At 41.5% G+C, this 25,160-nt stretch overlaps 1 protein-coding gene across 1 annotated transcript; it reads right to left on the reverse strand.

The window, feature by feature from the left end:
- Nucleotides 1-16,501: 16,501 nt before the first annotated feature.
- LOC311490115 (neurogenic differentiation factor 6-B-like) lies at nucleotides 16,502-18,122 on the reverse strand (the record flags this gene model as incomplete). The annotated part of the gene is given in 4 exon segments (XM_084547475.1): nucleotides 16,502-17,511; nucleotides 17,876-17,957; nucleotides 17,959-17,976; nucleotides 17,979-18,122. Coding segments are annotated over 4 exon segments (1,254 nt in total).
- Nucleotides 18,123-25,160: the final 7,038 nt, after the last annotated feature.

Consider the following 25,160-nt stretch of genomic DNA (forward strand, 5'->3'; position numbering starts at 1 on the left):
AATTCAACTAAAATTATTAACAGAGTAAAACATGAAAAACAAACAAACAGATCTTTTGCCTGCGGTTCACACACTAACCAGCTAGTCTTAGCCATTGCAGCCAGTATCCTGGTGCAATACCACTTTATACCAGAGGGTGAGATAGTGAGTCATTGTAGATATGAGAGTGCTTTTTTTTTTTGTTAGTTTTTTTTCCCATAGTCCATGATTCTGACCACTGGTCAGTCATGTTGAAGGAAAGATAATCAATGAATGAAACTGTTGGTAAGTGACTGTTGACGATCTGGATGGATGGAAGGTCAGGCCAGCTGATTTTAACCTTGCAATGCCCTCTCTGCCACAACATCCCCTCAGCTGGCCACTGGCTTCAAGCAACACTGAGGCTTGTAGGCCTGGTCTCCTCAGCAAGTAGATGCTGCAGAGCTTATCCGGAGATCATTACATAGGTTGGTTGTTGGATGATTTCTATTCTGACCTACACTGGTGTAAATACCATCCTTTTCAAACACAGACATATGTACACCATAGCATTGCACATCATGATGCAATCTGCTCCAGTTATACAAAATTCCAGGTTCAAAGAGTTTATCGTCATGTGCACAGTATAGAAACACACTTCCCCGTATAATTAAATTCTTCTTTGCTTTTCATGAGAGAAGAAAATACGCTTCCAAACACCATTTCCAGTGAAACTACGGGTGTTCTATAAGGGAGAGATCTGTGTTTACAAAACGGCTGAAGAGGTGAGAGGAGAGGGTTTCAAGTGAAGGTGGTGAAACCTACGCAGAGCGGCCTGGAGAAGATCAAGAGCCTAGCCTGGCAGGTGAGTCGGGCAAGAAGAACCAGACACCCAGAGTGACAGATCCAGGATTTACACATTTCTGGAGGTAAAGAAGAGCAACTTCCATTTACATTTGAAGCTTTATATTTGGGAAAAGAGAACCAGGAGCTTACGAGGTCAGGAGAAAAATACACATTTCGAAAAAACACTGGTGGCAGCTAAAAATGCCATCACCAGGAAATGGCTAAAAACAGAGGTGCCAAAAATGGAGGATTGGGTAGAAGCAATGCTAGATATTTTTATAGAATGGAGAAGCTGACTTTCTCGGCTGTTTCTGTATCTCCACTGAGAGCGGACTCTGTGCAGTAAACGCACCGTGTATCGTGGAATACTGATCCACTTGGTTTATGCAACAAACGTGTTCATTGTTCATATGTTTATTTGACATGTTTATCCTCCAAGAGGAGAAAAGGGACCCTGCAAAAAAGGTGTGAAAATAAGGACTCACACTTACTCTACCGTAACTTTACTTGAGAATTTATATCTAGGTATAAAATGTTAAAAATAATAATAAAAAAAAACGTAAAAGCAGAATTTAAAATAGGTACGTATACAACAAAATATAAAATAAGCAGTGCAAATATGTGTGTGTGCAATTGAAAATGTAAACAGGGCTATCTCAGGGCTATCCAAAAAACAAGTTGAAACAAGCATAACTGGACCTGCAGAGTTTCTTGAAGATGTTTCACCGTTTCATCCAAGCAGCTTCTTCAGTTCTAAAAGACTGGTGGTGGCCTGGTTTCAGCTTGTTTTATTTATTTATTTATTTTTTTGGATATACCATGACCTTGTTGACTGAAAATCTTCACAGACATGCCTCAGGGCTGTTACTGAGAAACAAAAGTGACCCCTTTTAGAGAAACTTATTTTTACATGCCGTTTTACAAATTGCTCCTTTAACGAGGAAACGTTCCTGCATGCACACACTGTAACTGTGAATCAGACACACATTTCTTTTCACATATCACATAGACCCCATTTATTTGTGTCTATGTGACACAGAGCTATCATCTAATAATACATACTGCACATTACTGATCAAATAAATAAATAAACAACCCAAGTTGTGTTTCTTTAAAATTAGAGCCTGCCGTCTTCTTTCAGTAATTAAAATATTAAAATAGCGGTGCCCCCTTTTTTTCTGTGGTCCAGATCTTTAAACTTTATTAAATGCAACGTGCTCCTCCAGAGCCCCTGTCAGTGTACTTGAGCATGGTTGAGCAGCGAGGCCCTGATGGCTCCACGGGGGGTCCGGAGAAGAGTGTATGGGGACAGCTCAGTGGGCCTCTGTAACAGCACTCGTATCTGTCTCTGGGGCTAGATTAAGCTTAATTAACTAAACCATCCAGCACGCTTGGATGAATGGATACAAGTCAAGGGCAGAGCGGTGGCTCACACATTTGCTGGCAGGCTCCGGGAGAGAGTTTTGTGCCGAGATAATATCTGTGTGCTAGTGTTTTGTGAAGACGTTGATGCTGCAGCCGTAATGCGTACAAGTCAGCAATAATCGCAAGTGTTATTTAGCCTGTAACGTCATTGTAGTACAATCAGAGTGAATGCATCAGCGTTCTACAACAATTTGGGGAATTATCAGCATTTTCTGAGAAGGAAATGATCCGTCAGACCTCTATCAACTCCCAGCGTGCATTGTGCGGATAATTTTTTAGTTTTTAATATAGAAACAGAAAATTACAGAATTAATAACATCACAGACCTAAAAAGAAAAGACAAAAGCTCAAAGTATACATTTTAAAAGCAATCCAACCGAGCTTCAGCATAAGAGACAATCTAAGTCATCCAATTTCTTATCTTCGAGTCGGTACAATCTCTTTTCCCGGATCATTTTCTCAGCAAATGATGTTGTTGTTCAATCCTGTTTTTAGCCACGAGCAAAACAGCTGCTGTTGTTTTCTTACGTCGTCTCAGCTACTAGCCCTCCCTGGCCTTAACACTCACTCCCTGCTCCTCTTTTCTCCAGGGCAACTCACCCTCCTATTTCCACATCGATATCTCCCCTTTCATTTCAGTTATCTATAACGATAATTACTCCGACCATATGTGAACTTAATTGATGCCTTGCAAATGCGTGTGTGCACTCGGTGCATGTTGCTAATAAAGTCTTATTGCTTGTTAATCTGGACTGTCAGGGAAAACGCAGGCAAATCGATTAAGTGTGTCAGCCTTATCATTACAAACAACTGTTTTTTTAGCGAGCAAATATAGATAACTTAATCCTCGTGTGACATACACGGGCATGTGTGACATTTCGCTAATGCACCTAATCCTGAACCGAATTTGTCATGGGAATCACTTCCTTGAAAAGGAGGAGAAGAATTGGATCCAGTGTTTAACATGCACTTACCATGCACATTAATGCACACGCACACTGTTTGCTCAATCATGAAGTCAGGAGGGTGACATGTTTTGAGGTCTGTTCTTAAAAAATGTGCGTTTGATAGACTCCCTGATGCATCTTGGCCTCTGTTTTGCAGCTGTAAGGCTCCATCTCTCCACTAGAGGGGACATGGGCATTAGCTTAATACTACTTGTTTCATTACACTGCAACTGGGCCATGGTTATAATGAAAACTGACAAAAAATAAAATCAGTAAATTCTGTCCTGAGCTGATTTCCATGTTTCTTTTGTTGAGGGAACAACTTTTTTATTTATTTTTTGGCTACGTGGCAGATTTTCCTACATTAGGGGAACAAATGCAGCCTGTCTCTGCACATCCCAGATCATCGGGTCTTTATATTTTAGGGTCATCCTCCTCTACTTACCTGCTGTTGTCAGATAGAAAAACACAGTGATTAACTACCATGGAGACTTAATTAACAAATCAAACATCTGGATATTCAGACTAAGCCTAGCCGCCTCTATAAGACTGGCCATTTGATGTATCATACAGTGCGTCCTGATGTTTCTTGAAAAATGTTCCCATCTGGCTCGTTATGTATCTTAACTTTATTCGGTTTCTCTCGCGCTGCAACTTTGCAGGTATTCATTTAATGTCAGTTCAGATGTTGGAATATGCACAAAGCATGTGACCAGAAAATGTACGTTTCCCCTTCGATAAAAAGCAGAAGCTTCTTGAATTTTAGATCATTGTGCTTCATCTTTACATCAATAAACCATCACGTGAGTGTTAAAATGCATAAAAAAGTAAGAATTTGTATCATAATTATGACTTTAGATGATCACGCTGGTTTTTCCATGCTGCTTGGATATTATTTAAGGAGTAAGAGCATCCATTGCAACATTGTGGAATATAAAACACAGTAACATCAGCAGCAATGTTCAGAAATTGTTGATAAAAGAGCACTTGAATGCATCACCACTGCCCTGCATTGTAATATTCTTCTGTGAAAAAAGTAAGTATACACTTGGCACCAGAAGCTGGTATTGCTGCCTTTTGCAGAAAATAATAACTTCTCCCCAACAAAAGGTTTTTATTTGCAAGATGTTAAATGCTTCCTTGCTCGTTCTGCCTGGTTTTAACTCCCTGTTCGTGAGGTTTATCTTGTCTGCTTCTAGTTCACCTTCTGTCAGTTTGATAAATTACATAATGTGCAGTTAAATCTGTGACCGTCTTTTGTCTGACCAAACGTGTCTGCTCCGGTGTCGGGTCGGAGGACAGCGGAGCGGACACGTTTGGTCACATTATTGCATGAAGACCTGGTAATCTGTACGGCTTTTTTTTCCTGACAGGTCTCCCCCATGCTCCCTCTTTCTTTCTGGTTGTACAGTAGATGCAGAAACGTTGACACCAGATGTTACCTGCAGTGACATCTTGGGTCCTTGGAGACCTCGTTTTGCATGAAACGCATGGACTGGGTTTGCTGCAGTGCAGTCCTAATTCATGCCAGTTTTAGATTACTTTCCTCGGAGTGGAATAATTTCTATCAAATAATTTTTAGATCTTTTTAAATTAGGGTTTAGATCTTGGCATCATGGTGGTACACACTACAAGTCAGTGACCCTAGATAAGACAGGCTCCTCTTGTCACTAAAGTTATGATCAATGACACATAATCTGGGCTTCTGATATCCTTCACTTGAAGCTGTTCTTTCATTTTACATTAAACTTTAAATTATATATGTTTTTTTTTTTTTTTTTAATTCAATGGACTGTACTTTCTTCACATGATTGTATTTTGCTCTGCATTTATTTTTTTCTATTACATGAGAGATTACACAGGGGGTTTATGCAGGAGGAAATTACAGATTATATTTGCTTGACATTAAATGTACATTTCTGTTCACATCTTAACGTAACATCACAGCATAATGTCAAAATATATAACATGACATGTTTTCCAGTGTTACTTTGCAGAACAATGAATGAAAACATAACATAACATACATGTATTTAGCTCACAAAGTGCAGTATCTTATCTTTCTGTCCACACCCTCCCAAAAACAGCATTGCGTCCCATCACATCACACGATATCGACACCGCATAGATCCCCCTTCAGTTCAAAGTGCTTTGAATTACCAGAATAAAAACCTTTTTTATCTTGGATGGTCCCGATGAGAACCGGACCTCCAGACCTGGCACTGACTCCTCAGTGCTCTACCCACTGAGCTAATATCCTGCAGACCATGCTTTTTGGCTTACCCTTCCTTATCCTCAGGCTGCACCAGCTGCCGTCTACCTCCGACCACACTCCACGCCCCTGATATGTTATCCTCTACCTGCCTCCTCCCTCCTCCTCCTCGTTTGTAGGTGTTCTATCTCCCTTTTTTGGCTGCAACTTTCCAAAAGGTGAACAGAAGTGATTTTCAATAGCACCGTGCATGACTAATGGTGGAAACATGTTAAAATCATCGCAGAAATGTCCTTGGGAAGACAAATGAATTTTCAGCAGAATAATTAACTTAATTAACAAATTTGCATGCATATTCATCAGGGCCATTGAAGTCTTTCCAGCTCAGCTTGATGAACGTTGCTGTGTAATAACCAGCTCATTTACATTCTGCCATCCACTGCCATTTGTGTGGATTACTGAGAAAAGGCAACGTGTGTGTGTGTGTGCGTGATGCTAGGGCTCCATCGTATGTGCACATTCTTTCCTCTTTTCCTTAACATGTAACAGAGAAAGCTTGATGAATTGATTTGACATACAGTTTTGTTGGATATACACCCTGATATGGTCCCAGCTGCCTGTACTCATACACACACACACACACACAGATAGAGGAAAGTGTTAATACGCACATATTCATAGACACATACTTTGTGGGAATGTGACTGATGGAGGCCTGACTTTATGCGTGTGCTCTATACCCATATCTCCTTGCATCCCCCTCCCCCCACCCTCCATCCAGTCTCTGGTGGGCAGTTCTTGGCACCGATCCTGAGTCGTAAACCCTCCTGGGTTGCCAGACTGTGCGTTGTTAAAAAACGTGAGGCCCCTCCGTACCCCCTCCCCGTCTCTGCAGGGCAATCTTTAAAGGCAGCAAGGTGTGACGGCACAGACTGGCAGCTTGGCAGCCATGCCCGAGGATACCAACGCTCCGTCAGCCGTGAACGGGCACCATCACATGGGCTCGCCTAACTAATACGCTCGCCGTACATGTGCCTTTCTCATGCCTCATCTGTGCCAGTCAGAGACAAAGGAATTCATTAAGAAATTTCACATGGCGTTGTTTTGTGATTTTGTCGGGATAGAGTTAATTGGGAATTTCACACAGGCTAAGGTAACTGAGGGAGAGATTATCCAAATGAGTTCGGAAAAGTTAATTACACTCACTTGGCTGTGCGCGCCCTTGATCATGTCGGGCAGGGAACATCAGGGAAACTTATTTTACGGAATCTCAAACGAGGCTTTTCTCGAACAATATGCTTCGTTCCCCCTTTTAGCTTCATCTTAAAGGTGCTGCTGAACACCGTTAGAGAAACAGACACTTCTCAGCATGCTGCTTACCAACCTGTCAGAAAACTACTGTACCATTAGCAGTGTCCTACCGATGGCTTTGCACCTTTCACATAATCAATATGGTACGCTGTCCTGAGAATATGGAGGCGTAATTATCACTTTGGAAAAAAAGAAGAAAAAAAAAGACGGCATCACCTGATGTATAAAAACTTGTGATATTCAGCATACTTTCTTCCCCTTGCCTCTGTGATACTTTCTCCTACGCTTTTCATGCAGACATATGTGTGACACTTGAAGCTGTTATCATAGCTGGAAGTGTGAAAGAAAATTGTTGCTGTAATAGGCTGCTCTTGAGTGTTGTGACAGGAAAATGCTTTTCAGATACAGATTTGGCATTTTGTCTGACACAACAGTGTTTGTCTTCCGCGCCGATAACAGAGAGACAAATTTACGCTTTGATGGATTCTTGGGAGGATAAGTCGCACGATAAAATAGATTTCGGGCTTATTAAAAGACTTATTGCGCTTTTAATTACGTGTTTTACTCGTAAAAAAAAAAAAAAAAAATCTCTCATTTATTGTGTTGTCTGACCCTTTTTGTTTTGAAGCTTCCACTGAAGCAAGACGAATACAAAACACAAATGGACCATTAAACTGACCTTCAATCTGGGCCCTATGAAAATCAAATGGCTGTCAACAGACTGAGGGGGATATTTACAGAACCACGGCCTGTTTCCCTCCAGTGAGACCGTGAAAAATACAGATCAGATGCTTGTTTTCATGATCCCCCTCTCTGAAGTAACAACAACTCTCACAACTCAAGTGAATAAATCTTTGAAGGCTCCGATCAGAGAACACGAAAGAAGGGTTTACTCGGATGGAAATAGCAGACTCTCCCCTGCTGACTAGCTTTGCTGGCCTACTGATGCGATTGTTGCTCTTCTATAGTAGCTGCAGCACATTAATGTTAGAACTTGTCGTCTGATCTCCAGCTAGGCCCCAAACGCACACTCTCCGCTTTTACCAGAAACATAAAACGACAATTGGATTTGTCATGGATTTACCTTCCAGGTAGATCTCCTGTCTTTGCGCCTGTGGACTATCGTTTCCACAAACATTAACATTAGAGGAGCGCATTTTCCGCGCTAGCCTCGAAACTTGCCCGAGTTACGGCGGGAAAATAAAACCTCGTAACTTCTTTGCAACCCTGCGTTTGAGGCAGGGAAGGGGGGTTGGGGGTTGGGGGTGTGGTGGTGGGGCTGTATTTGACAATGGTACCGTTTGATGGTGCAATTGATGGGAAAGTTCTGAAGAAAGTCCCAAAGCCTCAGAGGAATTTGATTACCTCCATCCATTATCTGCACAGTGAGCAATCGCGAGGCTCACCATCTGTCATCCGTTTCATTTGCATCGTCAACACCTGCCCTGCCTGTTTATGCCTTCACATTTTTTATAAGCTGCCTTTCATGGCAGGGAAAAATGTTGACTTTTCCTTCTAAATGCATTAATTCCACAAGTTCAAAGAACACACTGAAAGCGCACAACTTGGTTTATGTATAATAGAATTTAGAAAGTCTTCTTTTTATCGCTGCAGATTGAAAAGAAAATACGTTTAAGACGCTTTAACAACTTACTGAACAATAAAGCATTTAGATAGATAGATAGATAGATAGATAGATAGATAGATAGATAGATAGATAGATAATTCATCCAATCTCATGTTCCTCCTGTTTGTTACCAACACATTGTGCCGCATACACTCCCTCTTCTCTCCCTCCCATCCTCCTCAATCCTCCCCCATCCATCCATCCCGTCTCCCATATCCCCAGGTGGTGCCGACGGCTGCGGGGCCCATTAGCGACAGAATTCCTGCCTCCAGCAGGCCATGCGTGTCCCGAGTGACACATTTTTGGACCGGCACCAAGAATCCAACCCTCCGCAGACAGCTCACTTCCCTCTGCAGTCACCACAGTATGTGCATGTGCATGTGCATGTGTGTGTGTGTGTGTGTGTGTGTGAGACAGAGAGAGAGAGAGAGATGGAGAGAGAGGCCTTGCGAACACAGCATGAGTCCCACAGGAAATGCTTGAAAGGCAGTATGGGACAGATTGGTGATGGCGCAGAATGGTCTAGAATACTAAAAAGAAACTAAAAGATATTACAGCAGCGAGATCGCGCTTCGATAAGACGAGTCTCCCGCCAGGTCGGGACATTTGCTATAGTCCTAACCTCCACGCAAATCCACAGTTTGTGCGTCTGCATGTCTTACAGTGTGAACTGCGTAGAAGTATTCGCTTTCATTACAAAGATTTAATTGGATTTTGTCGATGCACATTGTTGTTTGCCTTTGCCAGCTGATGCATGTGTACCAAATTTTATTTTACAAACACATCCTGTTCAGGGAAGAAAAGTACTTCAGAGGTTTTTTTTTTTAATATATATATATATTTTTTTATTTTGCATTCATACAGTGAAAGGTGCCACTGCAGCGACTGCCTCGTCTGAAATGATCTACACAAGTGATATTTGATGGTCGATCAAGATTCTTATTAATCGTAAGGAGGAGTGATTATGAAACAATACGTTATGAGTTAAGAAAGAGCAGTAAGTCATTTTAGTATAGATATTATGAATGGATTCTTTCTCCATACTAATAGATAGTTAATTATGTACCTAATGACTCCTCACAAAGCGCTATATAATTAGTCTAGATGAGCCGAGAAAGTTCCTACTTGTTCTTACATGTTTAATGTTGGTGATTTCTCATTTCCAAATGGGAATGTGGGTGATGGTGGACTCTATCTATCTATCTATCTATCTATCTATCTATCTATCTATCTGTCTATCTATCTATCTATCTGTCTATCTATCTATCTATCTGTCTATCTTTTGTTCTGTGAAATACAAATGTGCCACAATGACACAACAGCATTATGTTCACACTGAGAAAAACACACGTCAACTGTACGCATGACATGGTTTCTAATGTTAAATCAGGACATTTACATATTTCAATTTGTTGTGCTAAGATTTGTAAAGCTGATCCAGTCTTAATTTGCTCAAGATATTGTTACATTTAATTAAGACCAACTTAAAAGTCATTTTTTATGTCAGTGAAATCTATATTTATTGTTCACTTTACACAGAAAGTCAGATACAGTCTTTTTTCCTTTTGACAGCTCATTGTTTAATACAAATACTTTGATTTGTGGATATAATGCTGTGCTCTACAATCATATTTTCTGCACATAAAGTGTCTTGTGACTGTTTTTTTGTGTCAGGTGTTCTCAGGACGTTCTTGTAACTGGATCAGCTTGAACTGAGAGATTTGTGCCCAAGCCATTTTCACTGAACTCGTGAGTGAGCGTGCACCCAGCCGAACACTGTCGCTGATCCATTTCAGGAAACTCCTTTTACACAGAGAGCAGCCTCAGCCGTGCGTTCACAGGCGTCTAACTGACTGTCATCCTCTCCTCTCTTGACAGTTTGCATGCCTTATGTTACATAAATATAGTATGCATAAAGTAAAACTGAAAAATCAGAAATCTCAAAAGTCTCATTGCAGCGAATTCTTGTAAGCAATGGCTGGTAATCTAAAAATGTCAGCTTCCTCTGATGATGAAATTGTTCTCGTGCAAAACTGTGACTTCATTTTTTTGTGGACAACGTGAGATGTGTCTGGAAGCTAAATGATGGGTTTGTTGAGTAGAGCTTTAAAATCAACCGGGGCGGCCCGATAAAATTCACAGCACACACAGACACACAACAATAAACCATCTTTAAAACCTTCTATTTACGTGACAGAAGTTCAGCTGCTAGTTAGTTGCTATGCATTTTCAGTTCATTCCTTCTTGCTTGAGAGCCAATTGGCCAATCGAATCACCTGACAAACGCACCTCTTCAGAAATCCTTCACAGGAATTTCTGTCTTCTTGCTGATTTAAATTTTGCGAGCCGACATTTGATTTGAATGTTTCTCCGCTTTGATTGAAGACAAATCTCCCCACAGTTTTTCCTGCAGTGGTATTTAAACGAAACAGCAAATGGCTCCTGAAAATAACATTTAAAACAGAGAAATAAACATCAACCGGTGCAAGCCAGACAAGCCGTTAGTGTTAAATACATGTAAAAACAACTGAGCTTTACACAGTCGACGGTACAGCCAGAAACATGTCAGTTTTATCTCTTACTACAGCTGGCACCGGTGTTCTGCATGTGAGGTGTTGAGCATGTTGATATATTTTGGAATCAATACATCAGTGATCGTCTGAAAGAAAATAAAAATTGTGTGCATTTGACTTTTACCGTGTGTCAACAAATGAAATTGTGAGAGGATTATGCAAAAACAAAAAAAAAACAACTGCTGTGAAGAATGGTGTTTTCATTAACATGATGCAAGACACAGCTAAGATATATAAGTAGAAAAAGATTAATTATAATCTCCCTACGTGCCAGGGATACAGCTGATCTATCTTGTTTCAGTTTATCCTTGAATATAGCGAATTTACCCATCTCTCTCTCTCACATCACGCTGCAGTCATGGCTAGCAGATGCTCGGATTCACAGCCGAGGGAATCGAAACCCACTTCACCCAGCAGCACCCGTCTCTCTGTGTCTGCCCTGAAATAGGGTGTTGCTGGGGTGTCAGAGGATCACACCCCTGTATGTTTCCCACCTGCTCCAGAACCCACCCTGTACTCTCTCTCGTATTTGCAGCCACGCACACACACACACACACACACACACACACTGAACACACGCCTGCATGCACCCAGTCAGAGTACCCCTAGACAAAGAGCACAAAGCACAAAGGTGATGTAGTGACAGATGCTCCTGTCACATGCTTAGCATATCTCCACCTTCAAAATAGTGCAACTGCAGGAGCCGGTCTCTGTCACTCCATGGAAATCATCAGCCCCGCTATTCATATCTCATTTGTTTCCACTCCCAGATGGATAAAAGCGGCTCTTAAACCACAATCCTTCACCCAATATTTATCCAATCTGACCAAATACTATAATTAATGCCTCTGTCTCTCATCTCCTTCCCCCTGCAAGCCAATATATTCCCCTCCCTCCCTGCCTAACCTTTCAGTGCCAAGTTCACAGATAGAGAGAAAGTACTTCCTGTGAGAGGCCGGGCCGGCTGCCAGAGAGACTGATCCACCAATCTGACACGTTAATGAGATCCTGGCCCGTTGTACTGGAGTGTCAGACCTCCTCTGCTGCAGCATCAGCCCTGCCGTGACCTGCGACGCACGCACACACACATCCTCGCACGTGCACGTCTCCGCTCACATGTATGTTTTTTTTTCCACACGTGCACACAAGTATAAGCACAAACCAATGCGACCGTCTCCACTCACACACACACACTAAGAGAGGGGGGTTCAGCTCCTTAAATCTGTCTAATTAAAACACCAAATCCCTCTACTCCCCTCACCCACCAACCCAATCCTCACTTCTCATCCCCCCCTCACCCCCTCCTCCACACACACACACACAAACACACACTCGCACCCAACCCTCCTCCATGCCCACTGCCACCACCCCCGATTCCGCAGGAGAAATGATTATTAGGAATTTAATGGGGGAACGTTTCCCATCCCACACCATCTGGGGCTTGGGAATGGCACAAAATTTGAGGATGCTTGGCGACGTGGCGGGGAACATTATTTTCATTTTTCTTGACTGGTGCTCCGATTCTCAGACGTTGCAGGAAAATGTTCCTGATTACAATAAATTACCATAATATATTACAAAGAATATATATAAAGATGAATTTGTGTTTTTTTGTGAGGTGAATGCGCCAAACTTTTCTCAACTTCTGAGATGGCTGTTGTCAGTTTGCAACTTATCCCCTGTTTGTTTTTGCAGTAATTGTGACACCACGTCTCAGATTGCAAATGTACTTCCATACAATATATATATATATATATATATCCCCCAATTGCTGTCCTTCACCTCCCACACAGAGCCGGGCCATATGCTCCCTCTCTATCTCTCTCTCTCTCTCTCTCTCCCTATGCTGCTTTCTCCCCCTCTCCAGCTCGCTCTCTCCACCAAAGCTTAATGAGCTGCATGAATGTAGGGGTGCGTGTACGCGTTTGACCCCGTGCTAAACTGCAGCACGCCGCCCTGTGAACCCGGTAGGCGTGCAACACCCTCCTCCCTCCACTCCTCCTCACCCTCGTCAGCAACTATGTGAAGCCCAGAGAGGTATTCGAACCTGCTTCTCCTCCACACACACAGATGCGTACATGTATTCACACTCTATACAGCCTGATAGAAGAAGTAAGACTGACGATGTGAGAAATTTAGTGGATGGGACAAATAAGGCCCAGTGGTTTGGTAGGCCAGCTGTTAGGGCCCTAGAGGGACCTCCAGTAACCTGGTGTTCCAGTGTAACGGTGAGACAGAGGAAGAGGAGGGTGAGTAAGGGAATGAAGACTGAAAAATTATCTTTTTTCTTTTTTTTCTTTTTAAATACAACAATTCAAATATCTTAAAAAAATAAAAAGGAATTGAATGGACTGAGTGTGCCAGGAATTCCTGTTTTTACACTCTGGTGACACATTTAACTAAACACAACATTTAATTTCATGAAATAAACATAAGACAAGTCCCAGTACACACAGTAGAAAAACAAATGTGTCTGGTTTGTGCAACCAGTCCAATAAAAATAAAAATATTGAGATGGTTTCTTCAGGCCTAGTTTGGGAGCTTCTTTCTTTTCTTTTTTGTTTAGCTTTACCCATTCAGTCCTTAGTCAGGCATTTAGTTATAATTTGCTTCATGCATTTCCTGAGACTTTATCTGAATTTAAAATTCATCTGTCTAAACGTAAAGCGACGATTGTCACAGTTACAAAGCAGCCTCCGCTTTCTCTGCAACAATTAAAAGAGCTGAACTTCAGACAAGCCGAATCAAAGGTGTTCAGATCTGCAGCCAACAACCAGGCCCGGTCGGTGCTGGCAAAGTGTCACAAAATAAGTTGTTGCTCGGGTGAAAGTCCTTTTTTTCTGAATTAATTGCACACTTGTCAAGTCCCTTCTTGATCTCAGCTCTTCGTCTACAGTGACATTTCTCATATGTGTCATCTACCTGGAAGCTCATTAGGCCGTGTGCATAGGTTACATGTGGCAGAAGGCTCTCAAAGAAATGGACAGGGTGCATGGCAGCAGGTGATGCAGGTGAGGATTTTGAAGCTCTCAGGGGTTTTGAAGGTGTTGCTGTCAGGCCTGCTTGCATGTGTGTGTGTTCCCACGGTCAACAACAATAAATGATGTCTTCCTGAATAAGCAAGACTGAATATAAATGACAAATAACACAGTAGATATTGATACAGTAAAAGAAAAGAACATTTAACTGTGAAAGTAGAAGTTAGTTTTTTTAAATCGTTCTCCACGTAATTTCATTAACTGATCACCTTAATTTTACCTGCATGAAATGTTGTCACATTTTCCTACATACTTTTGAGAGTGCTCAGGAAAACTCTTGAAAATAAATAAATAATGAATAAATAAATAATACATTTTGCAAATAACTTTCCATAAAGATTTTTAAAATACACAAAAAATAATATGTATAGGTTTATAGTTTATTGATTTATTTATTTATTGTAGTCATGTTGCTAGGGATCGTCTTTCTTTTCCAAGAATAATTCTGCGCGTCTCCGGGGATTATTGGTCCCACTTTTTTTTTTTTTTTTTTTTTTGTGCCAAACTGGGAGGACTGGGATCAACTGGCTGACACCCAACAGCTTGAGGGCATTTCTGACACAAATCAACCATCTGATCAGTTGAAATTAAATCAAATTATATCGACACATTTTCAAATTTTAGATTAGATTCGTTTATCCGTCTGGTTCAACAAATTTATAAAGAAAATAGCGTTGGTTAAAGTCGTCTTTTTGTTTTTTTAAACAAATTGTCTTAAACGTTGTGCTGTTCTTATACAAACAGGCCTGCGCCACTAAAACCTCAGATGCTATTCACGATTAGTATTTAATTTCTGAAATAAATAGATAAATAAAACTACGCCCGGGGCGTTTTGTTCTTGTTATTACGATCTTGATTTATTTTTCTAACCATTTATTATTTTTCTTAATTACCGTCTGCTGTCGATCACAGGAAGCTGAGAAGCTGATCAACAACATAAAGCCTCTCACAGCCTCGTCATTTTATTGCGACAAAACACATCACAAAACATTAACACATTACTTCACGAATATTTCGATCCATAACGAGTTTTTTTTTTTTTTTTTTTACCGGAGTGTATCTGCGTGTGTGTGCGTCAGATCAGTGGATGCAAGAAATAAAGGAGAAATACCATCCAATAATCATTCGCCATTCGGTTAAAGTTACAAAATCAACAGGATTTATGAGCACAGTCACCAACATTGTGCAGAAATACATGAAGTGCATCACAGTTGCTCCTCGCAGCAACAAGGAAGTGTAAAAAGTTTACATCAAACTATCCAAAACTTTCATCTCGTTGCATATTGATGGCCACCATCTCTTTTTTTTAAGGCATGTTGTTCGGATTCATATAGTTTAAAACAAAAACAAACATTTTGTTCACCTGACACAAAATGCTTTCTCTTTTTTTTCCCCCTTCCAGAGCTCGACTTTCAGCTGGGTTGAAATATACAACAATGCAACATAAACAAACTTTCAGTGGAAATTCACATAAAAGTTAACACTGTTGATTTTTTTTTTTTTTTTTTTTTTTTACAATATTTTTTTTCCCTATAATATATTATTCACATTCAAATTGACGGACTTATAATAAATAAGCTTAAATAAATAAATACAATAATAATTTACATTCACCTTGTTACCACACTATTTACTCCAAATACGAATGCATTTTGATTTGACGTTTTTAATTCCCCATAAATTCCTGTATTTATAGGAGCGATGCACGTGAGATCACCTCGCACTCGTCTCCGAATCAAAAATTTTCCTCCAAATGATTTTTCTCCAATTGTCAATATTTCAATTTGACCTCAGATTACGAGAAACGCCTCGTGAGAAGAAACAGACATACTGTATATCATGTTTAGTAAGCTGCCTTGCATAGCTCAATTGGCCTTTATTGCTAACAGACTGAATCTCTGAACTCCAATCGTGTCTCAGAAAACTTCCCTGATGAAGTGAAACGTCTTTAGTTTCTTCTTGTTTCAATGATGTGATCACATTTCGCCCCAGAAAAATGAATTCACTGATTTTTGCGGTGAGTCTTTTAAATCACCAGAAAATCGAATCACTTGCCCACTTCAGTGTATCAGCATCATCTAACCTCATATTCAAATACATCTGCAATACTGCCATTAACAAACACACAGAATGAATGCACCGTAACAGCAAATAATTTGTTCGAAATATGCACCTTCGGCGAATTATTTTAGAGTTTTTGGAAGCAAACATGTGGAACTGAGCCGCTAAGTCGTAATTTTCTTTAAATCACTGAAAATATCTGCGTACATATTGAGTTCATTTACATTCAACAAACCAAAAACGTTCTCGCGGTTTCTTTTTCTGTCTTATATCAGCACAAAAATAGAAAGTGGTGAAGTTCTCTTATCTAAACTACTGGCCCTTATCATGTTTCAAAAAAACAAAACAAAACAAACAAACAAAAAAAACATGACTTGTTTTAAATGTGTGTGGGTTTTTTTTTTGCAGCGCATCAGCGTGTTTCAGTCCATTTCGTTCAACTCTCGGCAACTGTGGGGGGAATTGCATCGCTTCTGAAACTTGAACTTTGTCCAGCTGATTGATTAATTGTGGAAAGAGCCATTAACTTCCCCCTGTGCTTGGAAGGACTGACTGCGGACGTGCAGATCATAGGGAAAACGGGCCTCTGGGGAGACTCGGTACATGGAGTTGTGCGCAAGAGCCGTGCGTCCAGGCGCACTGCAGTAGCGCATGCCATAGTGGCTGCTTTTGCCGTAGTCTGGCGGGTCGTCGTGTTTGAGGGAGAATATCCCGTTGAAGTTCATCGGTGGACTCAGCTGGCCGTCGAAATGTGGACTCCCGCCTTCTGGGGACGGGTTCTCGTAGAAGGGCTCGTAGGCGCCGCTGTAGCTGTAGTGTCGGTACGGCTTGGCGCTGTTGTCCAAGTTGCTGCCGCTGTGGCCGGGGGGCGTGTTCACGTCTGTGCCCGGGTACGGGTACATGGCGTCGTAGGGCGATCTGCCAGAGAACACGACCTCCCCGTTGTGGTCTGTGAGGAAGTTTCTCGCGTTCAGCTGCAAACAACCGGCCACCAAGTTGGTCGTAGGCTGTGATAATCCTTTGCACAAAGTCTGTACGAAGGCGAGGAGGTCGGGTCTCTTCCCCGCGCTCAGAGTCTCTGACAGGGCCCAGATGTAGTTTTTAGCAAGTCTGAGGGTCTCAATCTTGGACAGTTTCTGAGTTTTGGAGTAACACGGAACAACTTTGCGCAGGCTCTCCAGCGCATCGTTCAAGCCGTGCATCCGGCTGCGCTCTCGGGCGTTGGCTTCGTGGCGCCGTAGTTTGGCCCGGTCCACCTGCTCCCTGGCGGGTTTCTTTTTCCGCGGGCCTCGCTTTTTATGAAGACCGTTCTCGTCCTGGTCTTCGTCTCGTTCTTCCTCCTCCCTGTCGGAGATGTCGTCCTCGGCCTCCCTCATGTCCGTGTTGGTCCGGTCTTGGCTGTGTTTTCGCTCCAGCTCCAGGCTCTCAGGTAAGCTTTCACGTGGATAATTGGCCCCAAACCGCGGCTCACGCATCAAATTATGCTCCTCGAATGGCAGTGTCAACATATTTCCTGCAAAATCAAAGGAGAGGAGACATAAACTGTGAGGACAGAATGCTGTACCACGTCTTTTGAAGGTTGTCAGTTAATTACCCTGTGAATGAGCTCTCCCAGGAGGAAGAGTAACAAATTGGCTAGCGGGGCCAATGTCACAGCCAGCTACCTTTTCAAAGGCACTCAACTTCATTGTCTTTGGACTTGTTGTGAAAATGAGCAGGTTTTAAACCTTTTGTTAGATCATATAATACATTTTATACATGCCTATTTTAGATTCCTAACCATAATGCAGAACAAAATTATTCTTTATCTATATCTCGAAATAAAAGACTATTAAAGTCAACGAATGCACAAATAAAGCTGACTAAATAATACTAACCTCTGGTCAGCGTGTGTCGATCATTTTCCCCAATATCTCCTCTGAATCTGCGCCGCAGCTTCTCCTGTTGCAAACCACAAAAACCTCAAGAAAGAGCTTAAAAACCTGCGCACCCTCGTTTCTCCTCCTCGTTGTGATGTGATCTTCCTCTCCCTCTCTCTCTCTCTCTCTCTCTCTCTTTCTCCCTCACTCTTCCCCTTCCCTCTCTCTTTGAGGAATGACACTCATGCCAACAGCGGGTACCCATGCCATCTGCCGCTGACGTCTTGTGGCAGCCGAGACCACGTGTTCAGCGTCCCATGGGACCTCCATTCCGTACCGATCATCTGGCAGCTCCGGTAATGGGCACCGGGAGGCACGCGTTTACCGTCAAAAACACAGAGCGGAGAGGGATAACAACTAATATCTGCATTTCCACGTGTAAGGACGATGAATTAATGTCTTTTTGTTGGGAAAAGGGAGGAATGTGCAGGATTTTGCAGGCATTCTCAACAGGTAGATAGATAGATAGATTTACACCTTATAGTTTTTTCTTTGAATACTATGCACAGCACATTTTAGCCATTTATAAATATTAATTTTTATGTTTTGTTAATCATGTTATGCTGTATACCCCTGCTCCCATATTTCAGGTTTTATGTGTGACAATCATCAACGTTTTTATAACAGTTATAACAAAAAATAATCCCCATGTGCGATGAATGAAATCTGTTCATCCAAATGTTGGGGCTCACATGGCCCCAGAACAGCTCAGAAAACTCACCTTTTACGGCTTTTAAAATTCTGGTATATAATTAATTTTACACGTTTTAAGAGAATTGCTCATAAACACACTTTTTCAACTGGTTTCAGAAAATGACACCTTTTGTCTGGAGGCTGTAAAACACAGCCGCTCACAATTCATACTTCTAAATCCATTCGTGGGGCTTTCTGTTATTAAAAGTGGTTTGTTCATGAAAGGTCAAACAGGAAATCTGACCGAGCCTCTAGAATCTAACCAACACCAAAAAACATCATGCGAGATAATAACGTTCATTTATTTTTCGGGGACTACGTTTTTTCAAGCCCAAACTAATTATAATGACCACTTTGTCAAGGGTTACTATTAAGAAATCAATTTTGAGAATAGTTAAAAACTGTGTAACTGTTCATTTTTCCATAAAAACTGGTAGATTTTGCTATTATTATTCACATGCAGCTGGTTGGTTGAAAGAAGCCGCACCATTCTCAACAAAGCACAGTGGAGTACAGACGATGCGTAGCTTGGCTGTTATGTCTGCATTTATGCATTTACTTAGTGTTGACTTAAATTCCCATGTTATAGCACACAGTGGGTTTTGTGTGGTTCTGTGGGACATCCAAACTAAAAAAATCTGTCATACAATAAATAGAAGTAGGACCTTGTGGAATATTGCACACCGATCAGGCATAACATTATGACCACCTTCCTAATATTGTGTAGGTCTTCCTTGCGCCTCCAAAACATTTGTGACTCATCAGAGAATGGACATGGGTCTTCTGAGGGTGTCCTGTAGTGTCTGGCAACAGGATGTTCTTAGTGGGGGGCCTTTGGGTCCTATGGGTTGAGGGGAGGGGCATCTGTGGAACATCCCACAGATGCTTGATCAATTTGGGATCTAGTGAATTTGGAGGCCAGGTCAACACCTTGTGCTGTTCTTCATGTTTTTTTTTTAGTTGTTCCTAAACAGTTTTTGTGTGTGTGCCTGCGTCAGGCTGCGTCCTGCTGGGGATGGTTGCTGCCGTCAAAGAGTGTCGTTGCTATGGGGTGGGGGTGTCTGGTCTGGTCTAGGTGGGTGGTAGATGTCTAAGTAACATCCACACCAATGAATGCCAGGTCCAAAAGTTTAGCAGCAGAACATTGAATTGTCACAAGATGGTCGGGATTTGTGTTTGTCATTTCAAAATATTCCAAAAAATAGATACCATGTCCTGACGGTGTTCCCCCTGATGGCAACATCTCGATCTAGAACATTTGAGGTAAGACTCAAGCGCTCTTATTAGCTGTAGATATTATATTCACCTATGTTCCTTGAAAACAAACGTACTCAAGAGTGCCTAACATTTAGTGTCCTGGTAAGATGGATCAATAAAAGCAATAAAGTCATAAAACTGGACAAAATGCTGGTTTCATATATTCGGGCAAAGGACAAATGCTAAAGGGCTAATCCAATTATATTTAAAAAAAGACACATGAGACATACTGTATCTCCCGTTTACCTCATGTGTAATTTAATTTTAGTGTAGCTTTACTTCAAATGGTTTTTGAGATAGTCAAGGCTTCTACATTTGGCTCAGCACACTAGAGAGGATTTAGGTAACTTATTATCATTATTAGTTAAGACATAAATATAATCCACGGGCCTTGTTGGTTTTGTTGAATGTTTTGTTTTGTCCAAAGACCAAACAAGGACAATGAGTTCACAGTGATATGAAACGGAGATTAATTTTGGGTCTATCTACTTCTCCATCCGTCAAGGCCCTACACAAAAGAGGTGGAGAAATTCCACTGGAAACCTTACATGCAGATCATGTTGTGAGCATAACAGAGGGGCGTGCGCGGCGTTGGTACCTCACTACCATAGACATTAAGCACACCCAGTGGAAAAGGCCCGGTGGCACGCTGCCAAATCCACACTGGGGCACAGCTGGCACTCGATATGGGTATATGCACTCCTCAGTTATGTGGAACACACACACCGGCGCACACACAAACGTATGCCTGCGAATGACCTTGTTGCAAGGAGAATCAATTAAAGCGACTTATCAATCTCTCTGTATTGGACACTACGAGACATCGATCAGCGGCGCGAGCTCGGCCACGGTGAGGTGATTACACCTTGGTGCGAGTTCAGAGGACGAAAGACCACACAAGGGCCGGTGCCTGTGCGGCTGCAGCGTGCACATACGGCGGACGACGTGCAGACGCTGAACCTAAGCATGTGTTCACACAGATATACAGACGAATGTGTGCGTGGACCAACACGTATTGTAGTACACGAAGATGCCGAGAAATACACATATGGACACATGAAAGTAACAACAACAAAAAAAAACGCCTCACAGTCCCTTCATCACTGCCTCCAACCCCCCCACCCCCCAAAAAATGCCTCAGCTGGTCTGCTGATCGTTCTGGTCCAGCACACACACACATACACACACACACACACACACACATTCAAGCATCTGAAGAGTCAAACTCCCCATCTCAGACTAATCAGTTGACTGCACTAATTGCAAATGCAAATATGCAAATTTATATTAATTAATTACTCCACTAATTAGTTCTCTTGTCTTTTCAGGTAATAAATCATGGTGTGGTTGAGAGAGAAAGAGAGAGGAAGAGAAAGGGAGAGAGAGAGAGAGAGAGAGACATGGCAGTGATCTTTTGTCTGCAAGAAATCCTTGTTTCAGATCTGATTCTGATACTGTGAAGTGTTCAGGAGAGATTTTATCAACCTGTCCGCCACTGAGGTGCCGCCCTTATCTTTCCTTTCTATTCTTTTCTCTCTTTTTTTTTTTTGACAGCACTTCTTAATTATTGCATTTGATGTTTTACTTGTTATACTTCAAGGGTAGGAAGCATTGTAATTTGAGAGGTATCTCAGATAGCAGAGGTTGGCAAATCAGAGCGTCTCGCTGACAGCTCTTGCCTGTCAGCTCTTTTAATTATCACATTATCAGCTTTTAAAGCCACGGCGCGTGGTGCAGAGCTGCAAATGAAGGCGCCGCCGATCGCACGCTGGGCTGCAAGCGTTTCTCAATTGATGTCAGCAGTTAGAGGGGATCTGTGGTTGGAGGAGGCCGGGGAGACGGCGTCAGTGTCCAAAAGTGTAGAATTTAGAGCTACATCTGACAGGTCACCTCGTCAGTGGGACCCTGCCAGGCAACCCCAGAGCAAAGTATTACTGTACAACTGATACTGACTCTGTAATGAGCCCAGTCATGTTAATTTTCAGCTTCTCAATGAACTAACAGCTCCCGCTATTTATACTGCGTCGCCTTAACACTGAGCCGCATGTTCAATTAACTAAACCCAAAACACAAAGGCTAAATGAGGAAGTGCTTACGCGGTGCCACATACAAGTGCAACTCATTTATTTTGAGTACTTGTTGATGAGCACTTCAGTTGCTGATGATAATAATTTCCAAAGTGCTCAGTGTAGATAGCCCTTATCCACATTGTCCTACATTTACATGTGAAAGGTTCAAATATAATGTCAAAGACACACAAAAAAAACATCACTAACCCTGTCTCATAATAAATAATACACATGTCTGCTGCTAATTAGCTTTCTTAATGGTATCCTGAGAGCAGCTTGCGGTCAGGTTTAGACAACAAATCACCTTAAGGAACAACTGTGATTTAACCTAGACTGTTATCTTTAGTGATTTAATGCCTGCACATAAATCTAAAAAACAATATCATGCTTTACTAACTGTGACCAAATACGCGGCAGGAAAAAAACAAGCAAAAACAAATTGTCAGTGAATGAGTGAATAAATGTAAATAAATCCTGTACTAAAAAGTGGGGGGAGCCGTTGTAATCGATCATATTTTCTGTTGATATTCAGGCAGGGGACAGAGTTGCAATGAAAAACGATCTTATCCGCACAGGTGAGCATAAAACATATACAGTTTTCTGTTTTCTGCATTTAGCTCTGACTGGAATCATCCTATTAATGTTACTTATGTAAGTTGATTTCTCCTTCCTTCCTATCGGCATGTGTGAACACATATTTATGAGGAAACTATGAATTTAAATATTGTATTATTTATTCATTTGGGAGGAATCGATCTTTGAATGGAAATAAGACCTGGTCCAGGTGTATTCAGTGATGATCTGTAGTCCAGGAGCTCATTTGTTGGATCTTCTTTTTAGGACAGATTCACCTTTCTGAATACACTTTATCCATCATTTCATGAGAAGAGGTACACAATACTGATTTCCCACTTTATGGGCAACAGTGAAGTATATAAACCAATTAAAATTAAACTAATCACTGCACCAACCGTGATCCAATAATATATCAATATCACCGAAGTGGGAGTCCTTCTACTTTGCATGTGCTAAATTAGTTGTTTTCTCATTTAGTATAAATGAGATTCATGCCGAAGTCACTGAACACAGTCAGGACTGTGTCAAAAGTGTTTTTGTGAAACCTTCATAGTGGACCGGCTTCCTGTTGTTTTCAGCAGTGGGACCCGACACCACCCTCCCACTGAATGCTCACATGGTGGATGTGCAGAGGAGTGCTGAGGATTGTGGGACTGATTACCAGAGGCCAGGTCCTGGACTGGTGTCCTCCAGCTGTGCTGTTCTACCCAATTAGAAACTCCATATGCTGCCCCACTCAGCTGGTGAGTGGCCACACCTCCCACCCACACAGGTGGGGCATTGTGTGCTTCTGCATGTGTGTGTGTGTGTTTGCCTTTGTTGCTGTTGTCTGTCAACACAAACACTCCAGTGGAAAGGAAAAGGGAAGTTTCTCGAAGGTCCATTTATGTTTGGATCCATGATTTCCCAGCATGCAGCTATATAATCGCCTCACAGATCTAATTTAACTTTGTGTGATTGTCCACTACTGCAGTACTTTCTCATTTCTTCACACACACACGCAAAAAAAAGTAACTCGGTCTGTCACCGCTCCCTTTGATAATAAACGTGCAGGTATTTAGGTGGGTGGCACAGAAGTGCTAATAGTATTAAAATATGGGGATATGAATAATGGATATGTTTTTGAAAATGTATAATGTAAAGATGTTAGTCCCGTTCCTCAGACAGAGACGGGATGCAGACGCGAAATGTTGCTGCAGGCGCCCGTTCCTTTTTCAAAGCACAATCTGTTCGCACGCGTTCAAAGTGGCTGTGACAATCTGTTGTGGTAGAGTGCGACACTTCAATACCCAGAAAGTGATAAGATAAATAAAAATGTGTCAGATATCATATTTAAGTAAGAATCACATCCTCACTTTCATATACGTGTCGTATGAAATGCACGACGAGCTGCACTGCGAAACAGGAGGTGGTGTGTGACAGCAGTAACTATATATGTCAGTACACAACATATGCCTAGAAAAGTAAACACATGATTTATTGTCTATTTTCCAAATTGCCTGAGACCCCTTAATGCAGAGGAGAAGCACCCGAGATCAGAAATTAAAAGCTCATGAAATAAACTTTTGCGTATTTTTGATTTTCACATGATTTGACTGATTCGCCAACTTTTACACATTTTTTTTTCATAACAGCTCAAGGTTTTTTATTTATTTTTTTCAAACCAGGCGTGTGGTGGAGCGGAGATGATTGACAGGGTTGCGATGTGGTTTTCTCACCTTGTCGACACTCTTGGTGTTGATATGATTTTCGCTCTTACTTCCCTTCACTTCTACTCATTAGCCTTCGACTGTCCGTAACCTTAGCAGAACTAATATGTCTTATGAGGCTCTTTAGGTCTGTGTAGCCTCTGTAAACTGTTCAGCAGGGTTTAGATGTCATAATAATGATTATATTTGCATTATCATTATTATAACATATATTTGAGGTTCTGTTTTTTTCCCTCTCTCTCTTCTTGTATTGTACATTTCCTCCATTCTTTTGTTCTGTTTTGCTCTGTGTGTGCTGCGAACAGCTTTCCTTATCAATAAAGTTGAGTTGGGAGTTCCTTCATCAGCTGTCCCTGACTCCCTGCTGTGTTTGAAACACTTTGCATTATATGCTCAGGCAAACCACATGGTGCAGGCACATGGCAGAAATCCAAGAACAGGCAGGAAGTCATAGTAAAAAGAGTCCAGCTGTAGAAACTAGCAACATGAAGGAAAATGTAGTCAAACCAAGAAAGCAGGAGGAATGACCTAAAGGCTTGAGGTCAGTCTGGACGATGAGTGGTGAAAAGTAGATGAATCACAGTCACAATGCTACCTCTAAATAGAATTTGTTAGCTTGTGGTTCTGTTGGTGTCTAGAAGCCACCAAGGCTAACGGATTAGAAAGCTAATGAGAAGCTAACTTTAAAGTTGGAAACGCAAAGGCGCAATAAGCAGATGAGACCTTTGGGAACGTCAACATTCTCCTCACACGTACTATAAAGGTATGAAGAAAACACTACACAACTACAAAGCAATATGCAAACCCCAGTTCCAATGAAGTTGGGACGTTGTCTAAAATATAAATAAAACCAGAATACAATGATCTGCAAATCTTTTTCAACCTACTGTATATTCAATTAAACAAACTACAAAGACAAGATATTTAATGTTTAAACTG

This window comes from Chelon labrosus, assembly GCF_963514085.1.
Source record: "Chelon labrosus genome assembly, chromosome: 6".
NCBI classification, from domain to species: Eukaryota; Metazoa; Chordata; class Actinopteri; order Mugiliformes; family Mugilidae; genus Chelon; species Chelon labrosus.